Raw genomic sequence first — 16,289 nt, forward strand, 5'->3', positions numbered from 1 at the left:
AATCTTCTGTTTGTAAGATGGCAGGAGTTACCGGGAAAGGTGTGACATCTATGGATAGCAACCGAAGATTATTGTTTAAATAAATCATCTATGTAGAGCAAAAGCTACTGCCTCAATTTAATTTGTCATATTTATCAATCTGGAAATTAAAACATATCCTAAAATGCACCGTCATTGAAAACTCCGAAAATTCTGTTGCGTGCTTTCTCATACTTACCAGCAACCGGCGGAAGTCGCTTAGCACCTCTGCGCATGCGGCCTTGAGGTTTCGAACTCTAGCCATCTTTATAAGGGGTGCTTGTTTGAGACGGATTAATTCAATCTCTCATTCATGTCAGAGCCACAGTCAGCTCTTTTACTACGCAAGCAGTTAGCAGGTAAGTTATTGAATATTATTATGCAATTTTTAATTGGCCGCGAGTTGAAGTTATTGAATATTATTCTAACGTTTAAAACGGGGAACGTCGACCTCATAACACCTAGTGATAGCTTCTTTGTCAAGAGCAGCTGATTCATTCTCTTGTTTTATTCGTCAGTGTAATAGAATTTTGTTTAATTATAGTGTATAAACCCTTATTAGGGTATTTAATGTAGTAGTAATCAAGTAGCCCCCTTACAAATGTTCGACAGGCCGGAGAAAAATATCCAAAATGTTGATAGTTGAGCATCATTTTTTTCACTCTTGTAACCTCATTTTTATGCATTAATAACAGATTTTTCCCCGTCCGCAGCTTGTCGTCTCAATATTAGTATCAAACTCTGCATGAATGTTTATTTACAATGAAATCGGAAGAGGTATTGGTAGTGAGGAGTCATCCATTGTTTTCGCATATTCTGTGAAATGCCTCTCTGATCATGAAAATATTTCTGCTTACAGAAAGTTGTGCGATCGCAAATTTTATTTTGAATTGTGAATTTTAATTTTCTCACAGAACTGAACAAGAACCCGGTCGAAGGGTTCTCAGCCGGTTTAATAGACGACAATGACATATACAGATGGGAAGTTCTTATCATCGGGCCGCCAGATACATTATAGTAAGTTCTTATGTGTAATTAGTTTTAAATTCTTTTTGTTCTGATTTTGATGTCATAAGAGTTGAATTTTTTGCAGTACTCGAATTGGTACGAATGCATTTGATTTGTTGCAAGCTACGCCATCCACATGAGCATCTGCCGTTTCTATTCCGGTGGCTTGATTTGACTGACCGAAATTAATATTTTTTTATAAGTTAACGTGGTGTTTAAAATTCAGTATATTTTTCGTAAAAATGACCAACTTTCACTCATTAATCCCATTCCCTATTTGGATAAGTTTTGGTAAGCGTTGGTGTAAATTACTTTCGTTTAATTATTTGCGTTGACATTAAATAACGAATAACTGATAAGTAAAGGTCAAGATTGGTCTATTAGATTATTTACATTAAGCGTTCATTTTTCTTCTTTGTGGCTGCATTTTATTAGTTAATGTTCAATTGAAATTTGATTGGTGTCTCGAGTGTCAGCGCTAATTGTCTCACGAGCGGGTTTGTGACATTTTAAAGGCGTTTTGTACCTTAATAATTTATTAATTTCTATAGAGGTCCTCCCCTAAACAATTGAATTGTCGATGTTTAATGGTAATCGGTAATTTGGCCTAAATACTTACGCCGTCAGAAGAATTGAAATGTGTAGAACGATTGGGGAGGTATCTATGCTTTGAGAATTCCTTAGAAAATATTTTCGTGATTTTGGTCAACGTGCTTTTATTTCAAGTAGTACCGTAGGGGAGAATATTTTCCTGGAAGACCTAATGGACAAAGTAATTGCTATTTCATCAAGTGTTGTGTAGGTTATGGTTTTTCAAATATGCATTGAATCATTGATAAGATGATGATGTTACATGGTTTTCCATTCTAAGGTACGTTAATTTTTTTACCCACGGATCTAATGTGAAGGATGAATTATAATAATTTAAAATTTGTTTCTCATCTAGTAATGAAGTTAAGCAGAACTAAAAACATTAGGTTTTGGTCTCTCATCTTTGTTTTTTTTAAACAATGCTTGCAAGAATCAAGTATTGGAGTGATCGTTAGATAAGAAATGAATAGAAAGAAGTGTATATGTGACACTATTATACTCATCTGAGATACCGTAGCTGGTCAATGAACTCCATAAGTACCCAGTGACTCATCTTTGTTATTTATTCAGTGCTTTTAGTGTCCTCTTTCTAAATCGGTTAGTGTGTGCATAGTATGAAAAACTTGTGATGAGACGTTGCTAAGCTTGCAAAGGGTTGGATTTTGTGTGCTTAAAGTGACATTTTCTACGAAATAAAGTGATGATATGAATGCTTGATTTGTTCATTATATTAATTTGACTACTTGAAATTTTTCATGCCCAGTCAAAATAAATTATTAGTTTAATAATAAGTTTACTCGGATACATTGGAACTTTTTTTAGTCCTGTGTGAATCCCAAGGCGCTAAGGACTGTAGTGATTGAGTTGTGTGAGGAAGCATGGGTCCAAGTCAAAATTGTCGTGTTGCATCTATTTGCCTGATGACCCTATGCCCCTTGGAAGGCATTTGGCCAGGTCCCTTGGTGCTCTTAAGACTAGTATGTTTTTAAAACATACTAGTCACTATGTAGCTATCATGTGAAATGGGAATTCAGATTGGCATTTGGTGACTCAGCTGTCCGCCATAAAATAAATGTCATTATGGTATTACTGAATGTTTTTCAGTATCTTTTCTTTGACTATTATATTTCCTTATGGTGGTGAAGTAACATCATTTAAGTTCATATTTGTGAGGATATATCAGCCTGTTCAATCAAAGGAGGCACTTTGTGATCATGTTGGGTAATCTGATATATTTATTGAACTTAAGTAAATGCTAGAGCAAATATATTCACCCGTTGTAAACGAGGTTTAAATACTCAAATGTCTTTTATGACCCTTTAGGGTATTAAGTTCCTTACGTGGCATTTGTCACTATTCGGGAATAATAATATGTAAAGTTCTATCTTTAAGTTTTGCCACTCCACAGCATATGATAAGAAGTCTTAAGTATTGCAAAGCATACGATCAACTTTATGATCCTTCCAAGAGTTTATTGTCCTTGTGGTATTAAGATAAAGTGATACATCCATGACAGTGGCATAATACTTTGCAATTGTCCCATCTAAATGTGCATGTACAAATTATTCTTGATTTTCCCTGGGTTTTTCTTCCTGAAAATTCTGCATAGTTAGTCGGAACAAGTTCCAATAGCTTGCTGAACCAGACAAGTGACTTTGATTAGATTATGAGTGAGAATATCTTCTGAAGCAGATGATTTGAGGGAAAAGCTGTATCAAATGTGTATAGGAATAAAATTTAAAATGCACATTTTACAGAAGTGATTAACTACTATTTAATTGTTCTCATCAGAAACCTTTAATCCACATAATTGAATTGTGGTCCTAAAACTTAACACGTACTGTTGGTTTGCAAAGAAATTTTTTGTATAAATGACTACTGTGTAATGTAGCTTTGATTGTGAGCTTAATATTGAGCATTGTCATATTTTTGTTATTTGTAATTCTTCCCATTTAACTGCATTCAATCACAGATGTTCTCTACTATGCATATTAATTTTTTGGTAAATGTTTTTTTTTTTTGCAGCTTTGATACCTCTCATAATATTTCTGCTTGTAAGCATTTGAGCATTGTATAATATATACTTTCTTTTAATTAATTTTGTGATTGTGTCCAGTGATTTGTTTGCATGGCTGTGAAGGACACAAATTTTGGTTGTTGTACATTTTGCTAAGATTAAATTGAATTTTTTTGTGATACAGTCATGTGTTTGACCCCGCACAGTTTTGTGCGACTAACTGATATTTCTCTGAATTTTCAGTGAGGGGGGTTTTTTTAAAGCTCACTTATATTTCCCAAAAGAATACCCTCTACGGCCTCCCAGGATGAAGTTTATTACAGAAATATGGCATCCTAATAGTGAGTATTATTTTAGCCGTTTACTATCAATATAGTAATAAGAACTAGCATCAATATGTACTATTTAATGTTTCAAATGCTATTTATCTGATAAATATGTAGTATGGGCACACATACTGCCCACTTTTTTCCTTAGACAAACTGTAACTTATGAAGATGCATTCTTTGGCTTTTATTTGCAGAATCTGAAAATTGAGGTTACATATACTAAGGAGACTATAATGTTATTAATAGATCTTAATCACCCCTTATTTTTTTAAGCGATAGGTCAGAAAATTTTATTTATAGTTCTATGCCAACCACTTAGGCATTTTATGGGTTACCTATCTTATTGCTGTTGAAATGTTTATCACAAGTTGTTTTGAGATACTTGGTATTCAAGAAGTAATTAAATGTGGTGAATGATGTCCTGAAAGACATTGTATAAATGAAAAGCACACTTCATGCTATCCACTTATTTGTTGTACAATGTGCATTTCACCACCTTAGGATCATCTGGTAAATATTACATGTTTTAATAAAAAAGTTGCCAGCGTAGTGGGTTCATTTTTATTCTAATGTGATAGGGTGGAATATTTTGAAATATTTGCTTATAAATAAACAACAGATTTAAAACCAAAATATAAACACAATGGTGTTCACCTTTGACAAATTCTATTAAACTATAGGAATGAATAAATAATCGTAGCACTTCGACCAGTTATTCATTATGTTAGACTTCCACATCATCACGCCTGAAGCTACTCAAACTATAGGAAATTCTGCATGAGTAACTTTAGCAGAGTCACCCCTCAGTTCATTAACCTCGTGGACTCCAGCACAATGTGCATGACTGCAATTATTTCTGTTGGTATAGTAATTTGTTAGAACATTTTGTTCCTTTAAAGCCCTAAGGAAATCGTAATGTTAGAGAATGTCTTGGTTGCTATTCGGGTGAGACCATTCCAGCAGAAATAGAGGCATACAGGTTCAAAAGATGGTCTAGGAAAATGACTCATTCAATATGAAATTCTCATGTGTGTGCATGGTAGTGATCTTTTAGCAATCATTCAATCGAGGCAGGGGTTTTATCCTGACATTCTGTGCTAACAGGGAGTTGAATAATCGTTATTGCTATCACAATGCCGTTTAATTAAGGTTTTCCCCAAGGTTCATTCATTAAAGCAAACTGAATATGTAGTGTCAAATCATATGCCCAGAAATTATCCTTGCATGCGGGTAGGCTTGGAAATTTGAAAGAGATCATTTAAGTATTTTACAGTTAATACACTGGTTTTATGTATATATATATATGTTGTTCTTAAAAAAATTTTGAAAAGTGGCATTCTAGGATAAGAAAAATATATCGGAGTGATTGTCAATATGAAATTGATTTGCCCCTTAATATTCCTCTTTTGGGTGATCACAATTAATTTGTTATCATATCATGTACATGTCAAAGGCATGTGTACCTCTACTTTGAAGTTGTCTTAGCTATACAAAGACATGCTGAATGTAGGGTTGTGTTGTGTTGGATTAAAAGTAAATATATGACTAGGATAAATGTAACTCAAAGAGTATTGGAGAGGCAATAATAATGTGTGTGCCACATTTTGGTGTGGGTTTGACTATGGATAAGAGAGAGATGGCAATGTCATGCATGATCATGTAAATTTTTTGGGACTATTCCTATATCATATGGTAATTTGAGGTTATTTAAGGCAGCAGTGTCAAAATGTTTTGCCTATCTAGTCAGATTGCATATTGCATGAGGGTAAGTGGGCCATATTAATTTATCATGCATGTCTTTTACTTGGAAAAAAAAGCCAAGGTAAAGTACATAGCTTGGAGAATTACATAATTTATGCGATCCATTTAATATTTAATTCATCTAAAACCTTTAAAGATGTCTCATTAATCAATGAAAATTTTATGCAAAAGTACGTGAAAGTTTCAACAAATGGTATGCCAAAAATAAATTGAAGAAACATAAATTTTGTCAATTTCACGGGCATTTTTCTTACTCACACCGAATAACATTCTATTTTTTTATTAACAGTTGATAAGAATGGAGATGTGTGCATCTCTATCCTGCATGAGCCTGGTGATGACAAATGGGGATATGAGAAAGCATCTGAGCGATGGCTTCCAGTTCACACTGTAGAAACCATATTAATCTCAGTGATTTCAATGCTGGCTGACCCTAATGATGAAAGTCCAGCCAATGTGGATGCGGCTGTGAGTATGAGATTAATTATAGTGTTCAAGAAATTAGTGTAGATAGATTTTGATTTCCAATTCTCCATTTTACTTATTTTTAGATAAATCAGCATTTACAGTTTCAACTGTGGAAAGATGAACTTAATTAAAACTGAAAAGTAGTTAAAAATTTCTGTTGAATAGCATTATCATTGACATGCGTAATGGGAGGGCAATGGGTAAACTTCTAAGCTATACAGGCTTACTCACTGCAGACAGGCTTGCTGTAGACAGGCTTACTCACTACATAACTAGTTAGAGGATAGTAGCAAGTTGTGCCCATTAAATCCATAAGTTGCCGCAAAAATTGTCAAGTGTAACTCATGTGTACACAGTAAATTGAAGGAAACCTAGCTTTTCCGTGGCAAAGTTCATTGAACTCGCGAGGGAAAAGCCATTTCTTTATGATAATTTAATTACTAAACAAGCATTAATAGAAATCCCCATAAACATGTGATGTGTGCTTTCCTCCTGTTTACTCGCAAAGTTTCATCTAATTTTCACTATTATGACTTTAGTTGTTAATATAGCTAACCTCCCTGAGCTGGTATAAACAGGCTGTGTTCCTGTCGATGAAAATGGAAGAGTCAAACTTATGCTCAAAATGGCTGTATTTCTCACAATTGCAGCAATGTGAACAACACAATGGTTTGTGTGTGCTCTGGAGCTAAGTCAAATTCTTTTATTGATCTTGCATTCAATGGGAACCAGCCTTAGTATTTTTCAGGAAATCATGGCCAGCAATGTTGGCAATTTAATGACATAATCTAGGTACTTCTTAAGTGTCACGTGCTGACTGGTGTTTACCAAAGATTGCAGTAAATGCAGTGCCATAAATCATTAAAACCATCTTCCTGCAAATTTCTTTGAAGTAGGAAAGTATGATAAATTTTACATTTTTTTGCCTGTATACTGCAATAATGCTCTTTGTCCACCATCTTTTAGCAAAAACTTAATTAAGGGTTTCATGAATTATGGAACACTCGTTTGATCTCCTTAATATAAACAATATTGATGTTTTTAATTTAAATAAACTCTTTGGATTAAGATGACACTGGTAACCAAGCCATGATTTTTTTTCTGATTCAAGTTAAGGCCGTCGGAATACTTTTTATATCGAGAGGTTCACTTGCCCTAGTCATGTAGTACCTGGACAAGCTGAAATTCTGCTTGAAAGAAAACAATTGTCACCAGTTGTATATATTAGCCCATACATTATGAACAGCAGCTTGACATGGTTGAAAATGGGGACTTCGATATAAAATAAAGATGCAATTCCATGAGTTCCATGTGTATGCAGATCAGTCTTAGTATTAAATGAACAGAGTAGGTCCCAAGCATAAGCCTCGCTATTTGCAATGTATATATAACATTAAAATGGGGCGATCATCTGTACCTTGGTGATTTCTTGTTGTTTCACAATTCTTATTACGTGAAGTACGCATCATATCAGGCTTTCATTGAATTTACATTTATTTAGCATTAGTGGTTGTAGTGGACTTGTTAACTTGTTTGTTCATTAATTCATGCCATGATTGTGTCCATCACGTAATTGGTAAATCAAATTATACTATGGAAAATGGAGATGATTTTACTTTAATTTTCTGGAATCTGCATTAGCCCACAATTTCTAAATGTATTCCCCTTCAACCCTACAGAACTGTAAAAAAGATGTCTCGCTATGAGCCATTGCATGGCTGGACATCAGTGTATCAAAATATTTGTTAAAACCCCAACCATATGATATGTATGTAGTTCCATGGGCATAGACCGAAACTTGTGAAATAACCAGACAGTTAAATGTTTAATTTCAAAACATTTATGAATAAATAAGTAAGCATAAAATTATGTGCTTATCACATTCCTAATGATCACTAGATTATTTACTGTCTTATGAACAACTTTTTTCACATTAACTTTTTATGTTCTAAAACTTTTGCTCGATTTTCTTTGCACTAAGGCTGGAGTGTGAAGCTCTTTGTACCAATTTGATAAAGTTTCATTGAGTGGCACTTCAAAGGGTTGCAATTAATTGTAACTAACCTGCTGATTTTGGACATCAGAGAGATATGAACAGGAATAAAGAAAACATTCAATGAATATGAGAAAGAGTTTGTATTTGCATAATGGCATTGGACAACAAAAAGTCACCGTAGTGATCCCATAGTTTTTTTAGACCTAAGATTTCATACCTTCTAGACTATTACTCTTGTATAGCACAAGATTCAAATATTTGTTTTAAAAATAATCTAATCATGCTTTGGCTTTTATGGTTTTTTTTGTTTTGTCATTTATGATCGGATTAGCAAATGCATTTACATCATTCATTACAATTACTTGTTAAACTTCATGATTTAAACTCGATGGTTTCAGGCTTCACTTTGTGGAAATCCATTCTAATAAATCAAAAGAGAGATGGTACTTTTTTCCACACTTTATTTAACAAGTCGACCGGTTTCGTCGCATAGGCGACATCATCAGGTCACCTGATGATGTCGCCTATGCGACGAAACCGGTCGACTTGTTAAATAAAGTGTGGAAAAAAGTACCATCTCTCTTTTGATTTATTTCATGATTTAAGTCATATGAATTAAAACTTTTCACTATTTTCCCGACAGCATCTGTTGGTCTCTAAACAAATCCTGGGCTAGGATTTCAAACATGGTCATAATGACCTAAATTGCATGTTTTTCTTAATTTAAAGAATCAAGATGCTCTATGATGAACTATTGGCTTGAATGACACTTTTATCAACTGAATACCACTTAAGATGGGAGGTATTGAAGTTGATTGCTAAATTGCCTTGGGAATGAAATACAGATTATTGAGCTCTTATTAATATAATATGCTTTGTATTTCCTTTGCAGAAAGAATGGCGGGAAAACTACACGGATTTTAAAAGGAAAGTAGCCCGGTGTGTTAGAAAAAGTCAAGAAGAGTGTTTGTAGGATTAATGTTTGGATTATGGGAGTTCAAGGTGAGTTTTAAGGGGCATTGAATCACTCATAGTTTTTCATTAATGCTAACATTATAAAATATAACAACATTTTTTAGAGAAAGTTTGGAAAAGTACAAATTTGTTTTTTTGGCTAGCTGAAATTTCAGCTGACTCTATTGTCCTTAGAATATTGATTCAATTTGTATAGCTTTTATGATCTTGCCAGTTTAAGCAATCAATAGCCTGGATAATTTTTCATGTGTCATTCGTACAGTATTAGTTCGCATTTTACTGATGTTTGTTTTTTTTTCTAAGGTTATGCTCAGTTATTGTTTTATTCAGTCATAGAAAACCAAGCTTGTTGTCTTAGATGCTGAGCCGGTGTTGTCAGTGAAATTCAAATTTTTTTTATTGTTATGGAGGATTAAACAGCAAGTTAAATTGCTGTAGAGTACATGAAATTTTGACATTCAATTCTTTGTTTGTTTTGAAAATCATTCTGCGAGGCTTTAGTTGGTATGGTGCGAGAAAAATTCAAAATACAGTAAACTCGCCATTATCAGTGCTAATGAATGCTTGATGAAGTAAGGGTGATGAAATACGTGGACAATATGGTATTTATATAAATGGATATGTTTGGAAACTTTCCTTTTTCATTCTGTGTGATTTAGCAATGGAAAATGTATTTTTTTCATTTTTCAGTCATTTTTATTAGGGCTAAATTATAGATGTATCAGAGCACAGACCTATCATAAAAGTAACAGCAAAATATATTTTCTCAGAAAGCCAAACCAATCACATAGCTAGGTGTAACCTAATGATTAGCAAAGGACTAATTTTGAAGAATGCTGATTGATATTCATGATTTGAAACAGATTGAAATAATGCAGTGCAGATAATTAATGATTTATTTGTTGCATAGTAAAACTATGGATTTGCTCGTTGTAAAGGAGAATATGGATTTTTCAGGTCTAATGAATGCAAGGCAAGTGATGAGGAAGTGGGGATTGTATGAAAAATATTAAAAATAAAACTTTAAATAATATTGACTTTTCATTTTGTGAAGTTAAAAACTTAAACATACTTTCTAAAAATACAAAGTTTCGAAGCATTGAATTATCTTTGCTTGGTAATTTTATGAAAATTTCGAGATATGAGACTGGGTAGAGGCTAGCACGAATAATCAGCACATGGGCAATTGATAGTTTACTTCATGTGGGTTTTCAAATTTACTCGAAAGAAATCCTAGAATATATATTTTACCAGCAAAATTGCAATGTCATTTTCTGTACATTAAGATGCATGGCCAACTGATCTGAAAAGTTTGTCATTAATTTGTGGCTTCATGTTTTTTATGGAATCATTTGATACCTTGAGTATTAATTTTTTTAATGAAAAAGTTTGAACAAAAGGGAATGAATAGTGTCTAAAAACATTAGTGTCACCTGATTTTCAGAAGCTATATTTTCCTAATGAGGTCAGTGATTTTAATGCAGTGAAATATATCATTTAGAATGTTCATTTAATTCTGTGTATCAAAGCATATTTTCCTCTTTAGCTAAACTTTTACTTAATTTTATCTGAAGCCTGACTTGCTAAAATTTCAACTGACTCTTAATGTCCTGTTAGCGTCCCTTAAAATCTGGTAGCACAACTTTGTGTGCTTGCTATTGTTACATCTTATCTTATTAGCTCAAGATATCAAAGAAAGAAGTCGAAGGTGTTTTGAATAATTTACCGAAAAATATTTCTTTTCAAATTGTTTCAGAAAATATTGTCCAAAGTTGTGTGAGGCATACTTATTTCAAAACATATGGTTCAATCGAATCTTGAATTGGACTGTTTTGGTCGTAAGGAAGGTATATCAGGAAGGAACACATTTCTCCCTTCAGTTCTTCTGGCACATATGAATATTCTTTATTCGTCAGACACAATAGAAAGGCAAGCATTGAGCATTAGACAATGGTCATTGTGGTGCTGCTATTTTCCTCTACTCTGTACCTTGAGGAGAGAGAATGATGGGAACTCTTATAAAATATATCTGAAATATTGAACTAATAGACCTAGTTTGCATCTGAAGAATTTTGGTAGTGGTTTCAAAGTCTCGGAGAGGATTGATGAGCACCGGCAGGTCTAGCTTCTTATACTAGCAGTCCAATATAATTGTATGTAGCTGTCAGATCAGCCACGCCAAGGTCAAATCAGAAGGTGGTAGTAAAATGCAGCAATAATGTAGTCATTGAGGACTGTATCTTTATCTAATTAATAGGAATGGAGTAACTAAGATCTGGCATCCATTATAGGTTGTAAAAAATATGGAAAATGTGCTTTTGGAATATTTTGCAATAACTTCCAGAGACTTAAGGTCACATGCATAGATTGCATGAAGCACATGTACTAACATCAAGATGATTAGAAGTAAATTGGTGGTAATATCACATTCACCAGGTAATGGATTTGAATCTCACCTCTAGCATGGATATTTTTGTTGTGAAAATTTTTTCTCATGTCTCGATTGACATAGACAGGATGACTTAGCCATTGAAGTTTGTGAAAACATTTCTGATTCTATTAAACCCACAATTCAATGCTCCCGGTGCTCGGACAAATCTAGTGTTGGCATTGCTGATGAAAGGAAATGAAGGAGGAGGAAAAATTAAAAGATCTTTCTTCTAAACATATTTGTGGATAAATAAATCAGTTTCTGGTGTCACTTGGTGGGAAATCTTCATATTGAAATTGAAAATAAACAACTTGGCTTTTCGATATATTTTTTTTTTTTATTTAAGACCTAAGACTCCTTCTGATGATGTTATACCATAACAAACCTAGGTCGTAATTAAAAATTTTCTATGTGGAAAAGCCAAGTTGTTTATTTTCAATTTCAAGATATTTGTGTGTATTCTTGTGCATCTGTCCATGTACAATTTCTTCTACAGGGGAAATCATAAAATTTTATTGAGGTTAGTAGCTAATTTCACTAATGGTTGGCCATTTTTCAGTTAGCAAAGTTAATATCTTAACTCATTTAATTCCCTCAAGGGAATTGCATTTTTAAACATTATATTGCTTCAGATGAGTGGTTCCTGCATGATACAAAGGATTTTATTTTGGTAATTTATTAATTTAATGAACATGTGTGCGCTGCTGATCTTACAAATGAAGTTCACTAAAAATTATCCTCAGATCTTTTAACTTTAAGGCAATCAGGCTCCATTGTGTGTAAGTTGAGTGTTCAATGTGAATACCTTTTTTTTACAATTGGAAATGCCAATCTTCTAATTGCAATTGAATACAGTGGGATCTCAGTATAAAGAAATTGCACAATCTAACAAAAGTGTGTCTATACTAAGGTGCCATAAATGCTGGTGGAAATATAAAGTGAGAAAATTTCTGTTTCTACTTTGTGATCAAATCAATGTATTATTATTATATGTCCTACTTCGTTATATCGAGATTCCACTGCATGTATTTACATCAAATCACCCAGCCATCATCCTGTTGGATGGATTTTTATGGAGTGTTTATGTTAGCCATTTTCCCTGGTATTAATCATAATTAAGTGTAATGAATTTTTCCTAGGTGTATTTCCATTCATATGGATCATAACCAAGGCATATGACTGCATTAAATATTTTTATGATTCATAATTCTAGCTTTCTGGATGCACTAGTATTTGTTCTCTTATGTTGCAGAGGGCTTCATTTGTATGCCTCTATGATGTGGTAGATCCAGTGCATTATTTTCTCATTACTGTATAATACAGGGTGTGGCAACATAATTTTCAAAGGGGCACCCTGTTTATTTGGGCAACATAAAATCTCATAAGGTTTTCTCTTGTTTGAGATCATATAAGTCATTATCGTTAGTGGCATTGAACTTGCCAGTGCATTAGGGAACCATGTGATTATTTCAATATAAATAACTACTTTGTCAGCATGACCCAAGGAAAATATAAAGCCACGGGAAGTCAAAATAGTTCTTTTCATTTTACTGTGAACTCTTGGTCAACAGTTTGGCTTTCGGAGCTTTTGCATGATGTAAACTCTTAATTTTTTTCTTTAGGAATGATTGTGATATTCGCCATGATACTAAGACAATGTTTTGGTGTGCTTTCAGGGAGATGTGCCGCCAAGATGAGGGCAAGATCTCAGGGGTTGTGGAGGGGTCGATGAATGTGTGATTTTTAAAATTTTTTGTAAAAATTAACGGTCACATTGTTTGTCTGTTGAGTGACACTTGGCTCATTTGGAGCATTTCTGAGGGCAGCAAATTAAGCTTGTGCTGTTTCTACACCACCACCCCCCCCCCCCCCTGATAATATCCCTTGTCCCAATCTCACCCCACCCTGCCATTTACCCCATCACCCATTTGAAACATCCAGTTACCTCCTCCATTCCTCTAAAATCTCAAAATGATAATTATTCCCCCCCTCGTTCCCTCTTCATGCCTACCCACCCTCTCCCTCACCCTGAAACAGTGAAAGAAACGAAGAATATTCTGCCCAGAAGATTTCTCCCTCATCTCCTGCTTCACCTTTCCTCCCCCCCCCCTCAGCAAAGACCGCGGTGTGCAGCCTCAAGGTCCCTCCCCCCCTTCACACACAAAGAGGGATGGGTAGAGTGGTATGTGAGATGGGGGAGTCCTTTAGGTGATAAGGCGTGTTTGTTCCACATTATTTTTTCCCAATTGTGTTATATTTTGTGTGTATAATGGTGTGCTGAGTGTTTTGGTGGGACCCGGATATAATGAGCGCCAAAAAAGGGATGATGTGTTGCGCTGGGAGAGGAAATTGTGAGCAAAATTATAATCGTGCTTTTATTCCGTATTACTCTTCCCCCCCCCCCCATCTTCCCTCTCCCCCCTCCCTCACCCCCCTACATGCGATGCTTGCTCTTAATCGGTCGGGAGCATTCCTTGCATTACATATTTCCTCCTACAAGGGTGATTGCAGCCAGCGTGCACCAAACGATTTGTGCTTAAAGAGATCAAGTGAGCAAGAGTAAAGGAGAGAAAATGGAAAGGAAGTATGAATTGTGGATGTCTCTCCCAAAAAAAGTGTTGTAAAAACTTAAAAATGGACCGAAAGACTTGTTAATGGATAACTTTTGCCCATAGTGATGCCACATCTCACAGCTGGATTATTTTGTTTTATTTTCATATCATTCCCGATTTTAAAATGTCTGTTAGAAACCTCACCATGTTTATATTACCAATATTTCATTTCTTTTTAACGCGCCCACTTCAGTGCCCATGCATGTACTAAGTCCCTCCACATTGCTTGTCGGATTTGGCCATTCCTTCTTTGCTATGCACACTTATTGAAATTAATCAACTTCGAATGATTTGTGGCATCTAGTGAGGAAATTGAATTGGTATGCAAATTTGATGTGGACTGAATCTGAGAATAACTGCTCAATCAGTTAAGAAAGAACTCAAAGAGATCAAATGATATATTCCAGCTTCATACTTGATATTCTGCTATATATGAACTTAATGAGATGGTTTTTGTATAAGACTCCTCTTGTCATTGGGGAAGAAAAAATCCTGGGATGTTTGACCTGTCACTGAGTGGGCTTTTATCAAATCTATACAGCATGTCATAATGATATGAATATCCTTGATTGCTTCAACTCAATAGCATTAGGCTCTTTATCACTTCTTTTTGTTTGCCTTGAAAAACTTTGAATAACTACCCAGTCTCTTTTTTCAGTGAAACGTGTTCAAAACTATGTGAAGATGCAGAGATTATGGTGATGAAATATAAGATTACCATGAAACCTAATAACTTAAATTGGTCTAAAAGTGTCTTGAATTTGAATTGCATGGTTCCAATATGCTTCTATGTAATGGCACCTGATGAACAGCATTTAATCATAATTGTGAGAAGGGCAAAAATATTTATTCTTGTTTTTTACACAATTTTAAAAATTGCATTTATTTTTTTTTTGTTTTGGTCATTGTACTTTTCTCTCCAATCAACTATTAAGTTCAGGCCTTAAATACTCATCATTATTTGAAAAAAATATAGTCTCATATCAATGTACAACTGATTAATTATGAACTGGTATTGCATTGTTATAATACTATCATGTCAGTCTTCTGGTTCAATTCACGAGCTAGAAGCATATTGATAGTTAATGCAACATTCCATTTGAATGTATTTTAGTCAAATAATACCTAAAAATTTAGATGAAGGCACAAAGTTGGGCATTAAACATGGAGAACATGTTCATAACTTGAATTATTTAACAATAACCATGCTGCTGGAAGAAATTTTTTTTTCTCCGCTTTCAAAACTGTTCATAGTCATAATTAAGGCCTGTAAAAAAGTGGGTTATTATTTTTCCTTTTTATGCATTTATTTGAAGTTCTGGCCATATTTAATTAGAAATCTCACCAGCTACGGATGATGAAAATGTTTGCTGAAGCGTGGCCTAGGGTTTTGAAACATTGATTTTAAACTCAGGTGAAGTATTTCATAGTTGTTGAAATGCTCAAGACTATCATTGGGGGTTGAGGTGGCTTACTTATTGTGTTAGTGAATTCTGGAATGCCTATGTCAACACTACTTTCACTGTTTTATTGCATTGATTCTGATGTTGTGTGTTATTGTCGAAAGGCTAATATTTATGTCCCTCTTTCTCTTCATTTTTTACTGTTCATGCCTTTGTCAAATCTGAGAACTTAAAAGAATGGCAGGGCTATCAACTATTGTTCTAGGTATCATTATTTAATTATAATAATTGTAAACTGCACACGAAAATTTGAGTGATGAATGATAATTTTTTTGTCTTGCAAGGATGTGATGTGGTATTTCTCGCGAAGTCTTTAGTAACAAATTTTCAATAAAATTCCTAAAATTTGATTTATTTTTCTGAATGGTGTATAAATTACCTGGACATGAAATTTTACCCCTCATCTCAAGCCCTGGAGAAATATATTCTTATGATCAGTTCTTTTAATAAGTGTATTTTCCCATTTAATATTGTTTAAACAGGGCAGCTGGAGTGAAAAGTACCGTACATGATGGTATGCAAGACATTGTCATGTCAGTAGGGCACCAAGAGAAGTCAACACAAGCATGATAATCCATCAACCAGTAGGAACAGCTAATGCTGTTTTGTTATAAAGTTAG

The 16,289-nt window shown here is 34.2% G+C and overlaps 1 protein-coding gene across 1 annotated transcript; it reads left to right on the forward strand.

Moving 5' to 3' along the window:
- Positions 1 to 268: 268 nt before the first annotated feature.
- LOC139693742 (ubiquitin-conjugating enzyme E2 G1) lies at positions 269 to 16,013 on the forward strand. Its single transcript, XM_071592009.1, has 6 exons — positions 269 to 377; positions 933 to 1,035; positions 3,878 to 3,975; positions 6,014 to 6,192; positions 9,081 to 9,190; positions 13,271 to 16,013. Exons 1-5 carry the CDS (start codon positions 332 to 334, stop codon positions 9,159 to 9,161), a joined length of 507 nt encoding a protein of 168 aa, XP_071448110.1. The 5' UTR covers positions 269 to 331; the 3' UTR covers positions 9,162 to 9,190; positions 13,271 to 16,013.
- The last annotated feature ends 276 nt before the right edge of the window (positions 16,014 to 16,289 follow it).

The sequence above is a fragment of the Hetaerina americana genome, unplaced genomic scaffold (assembly GCF_022747635.1).
Source record: "Hetaerina americana unplaced genomic scaffold, ioHetAmer1.1.p SCAF_5, whole genome shotgun sequence".
Lineage (NCBI taxonomy): Eukaryota > Metazoa > Arthropoda > Insecta > Odonata > Calopterygidae > Hetaerina > Hetaerina americana.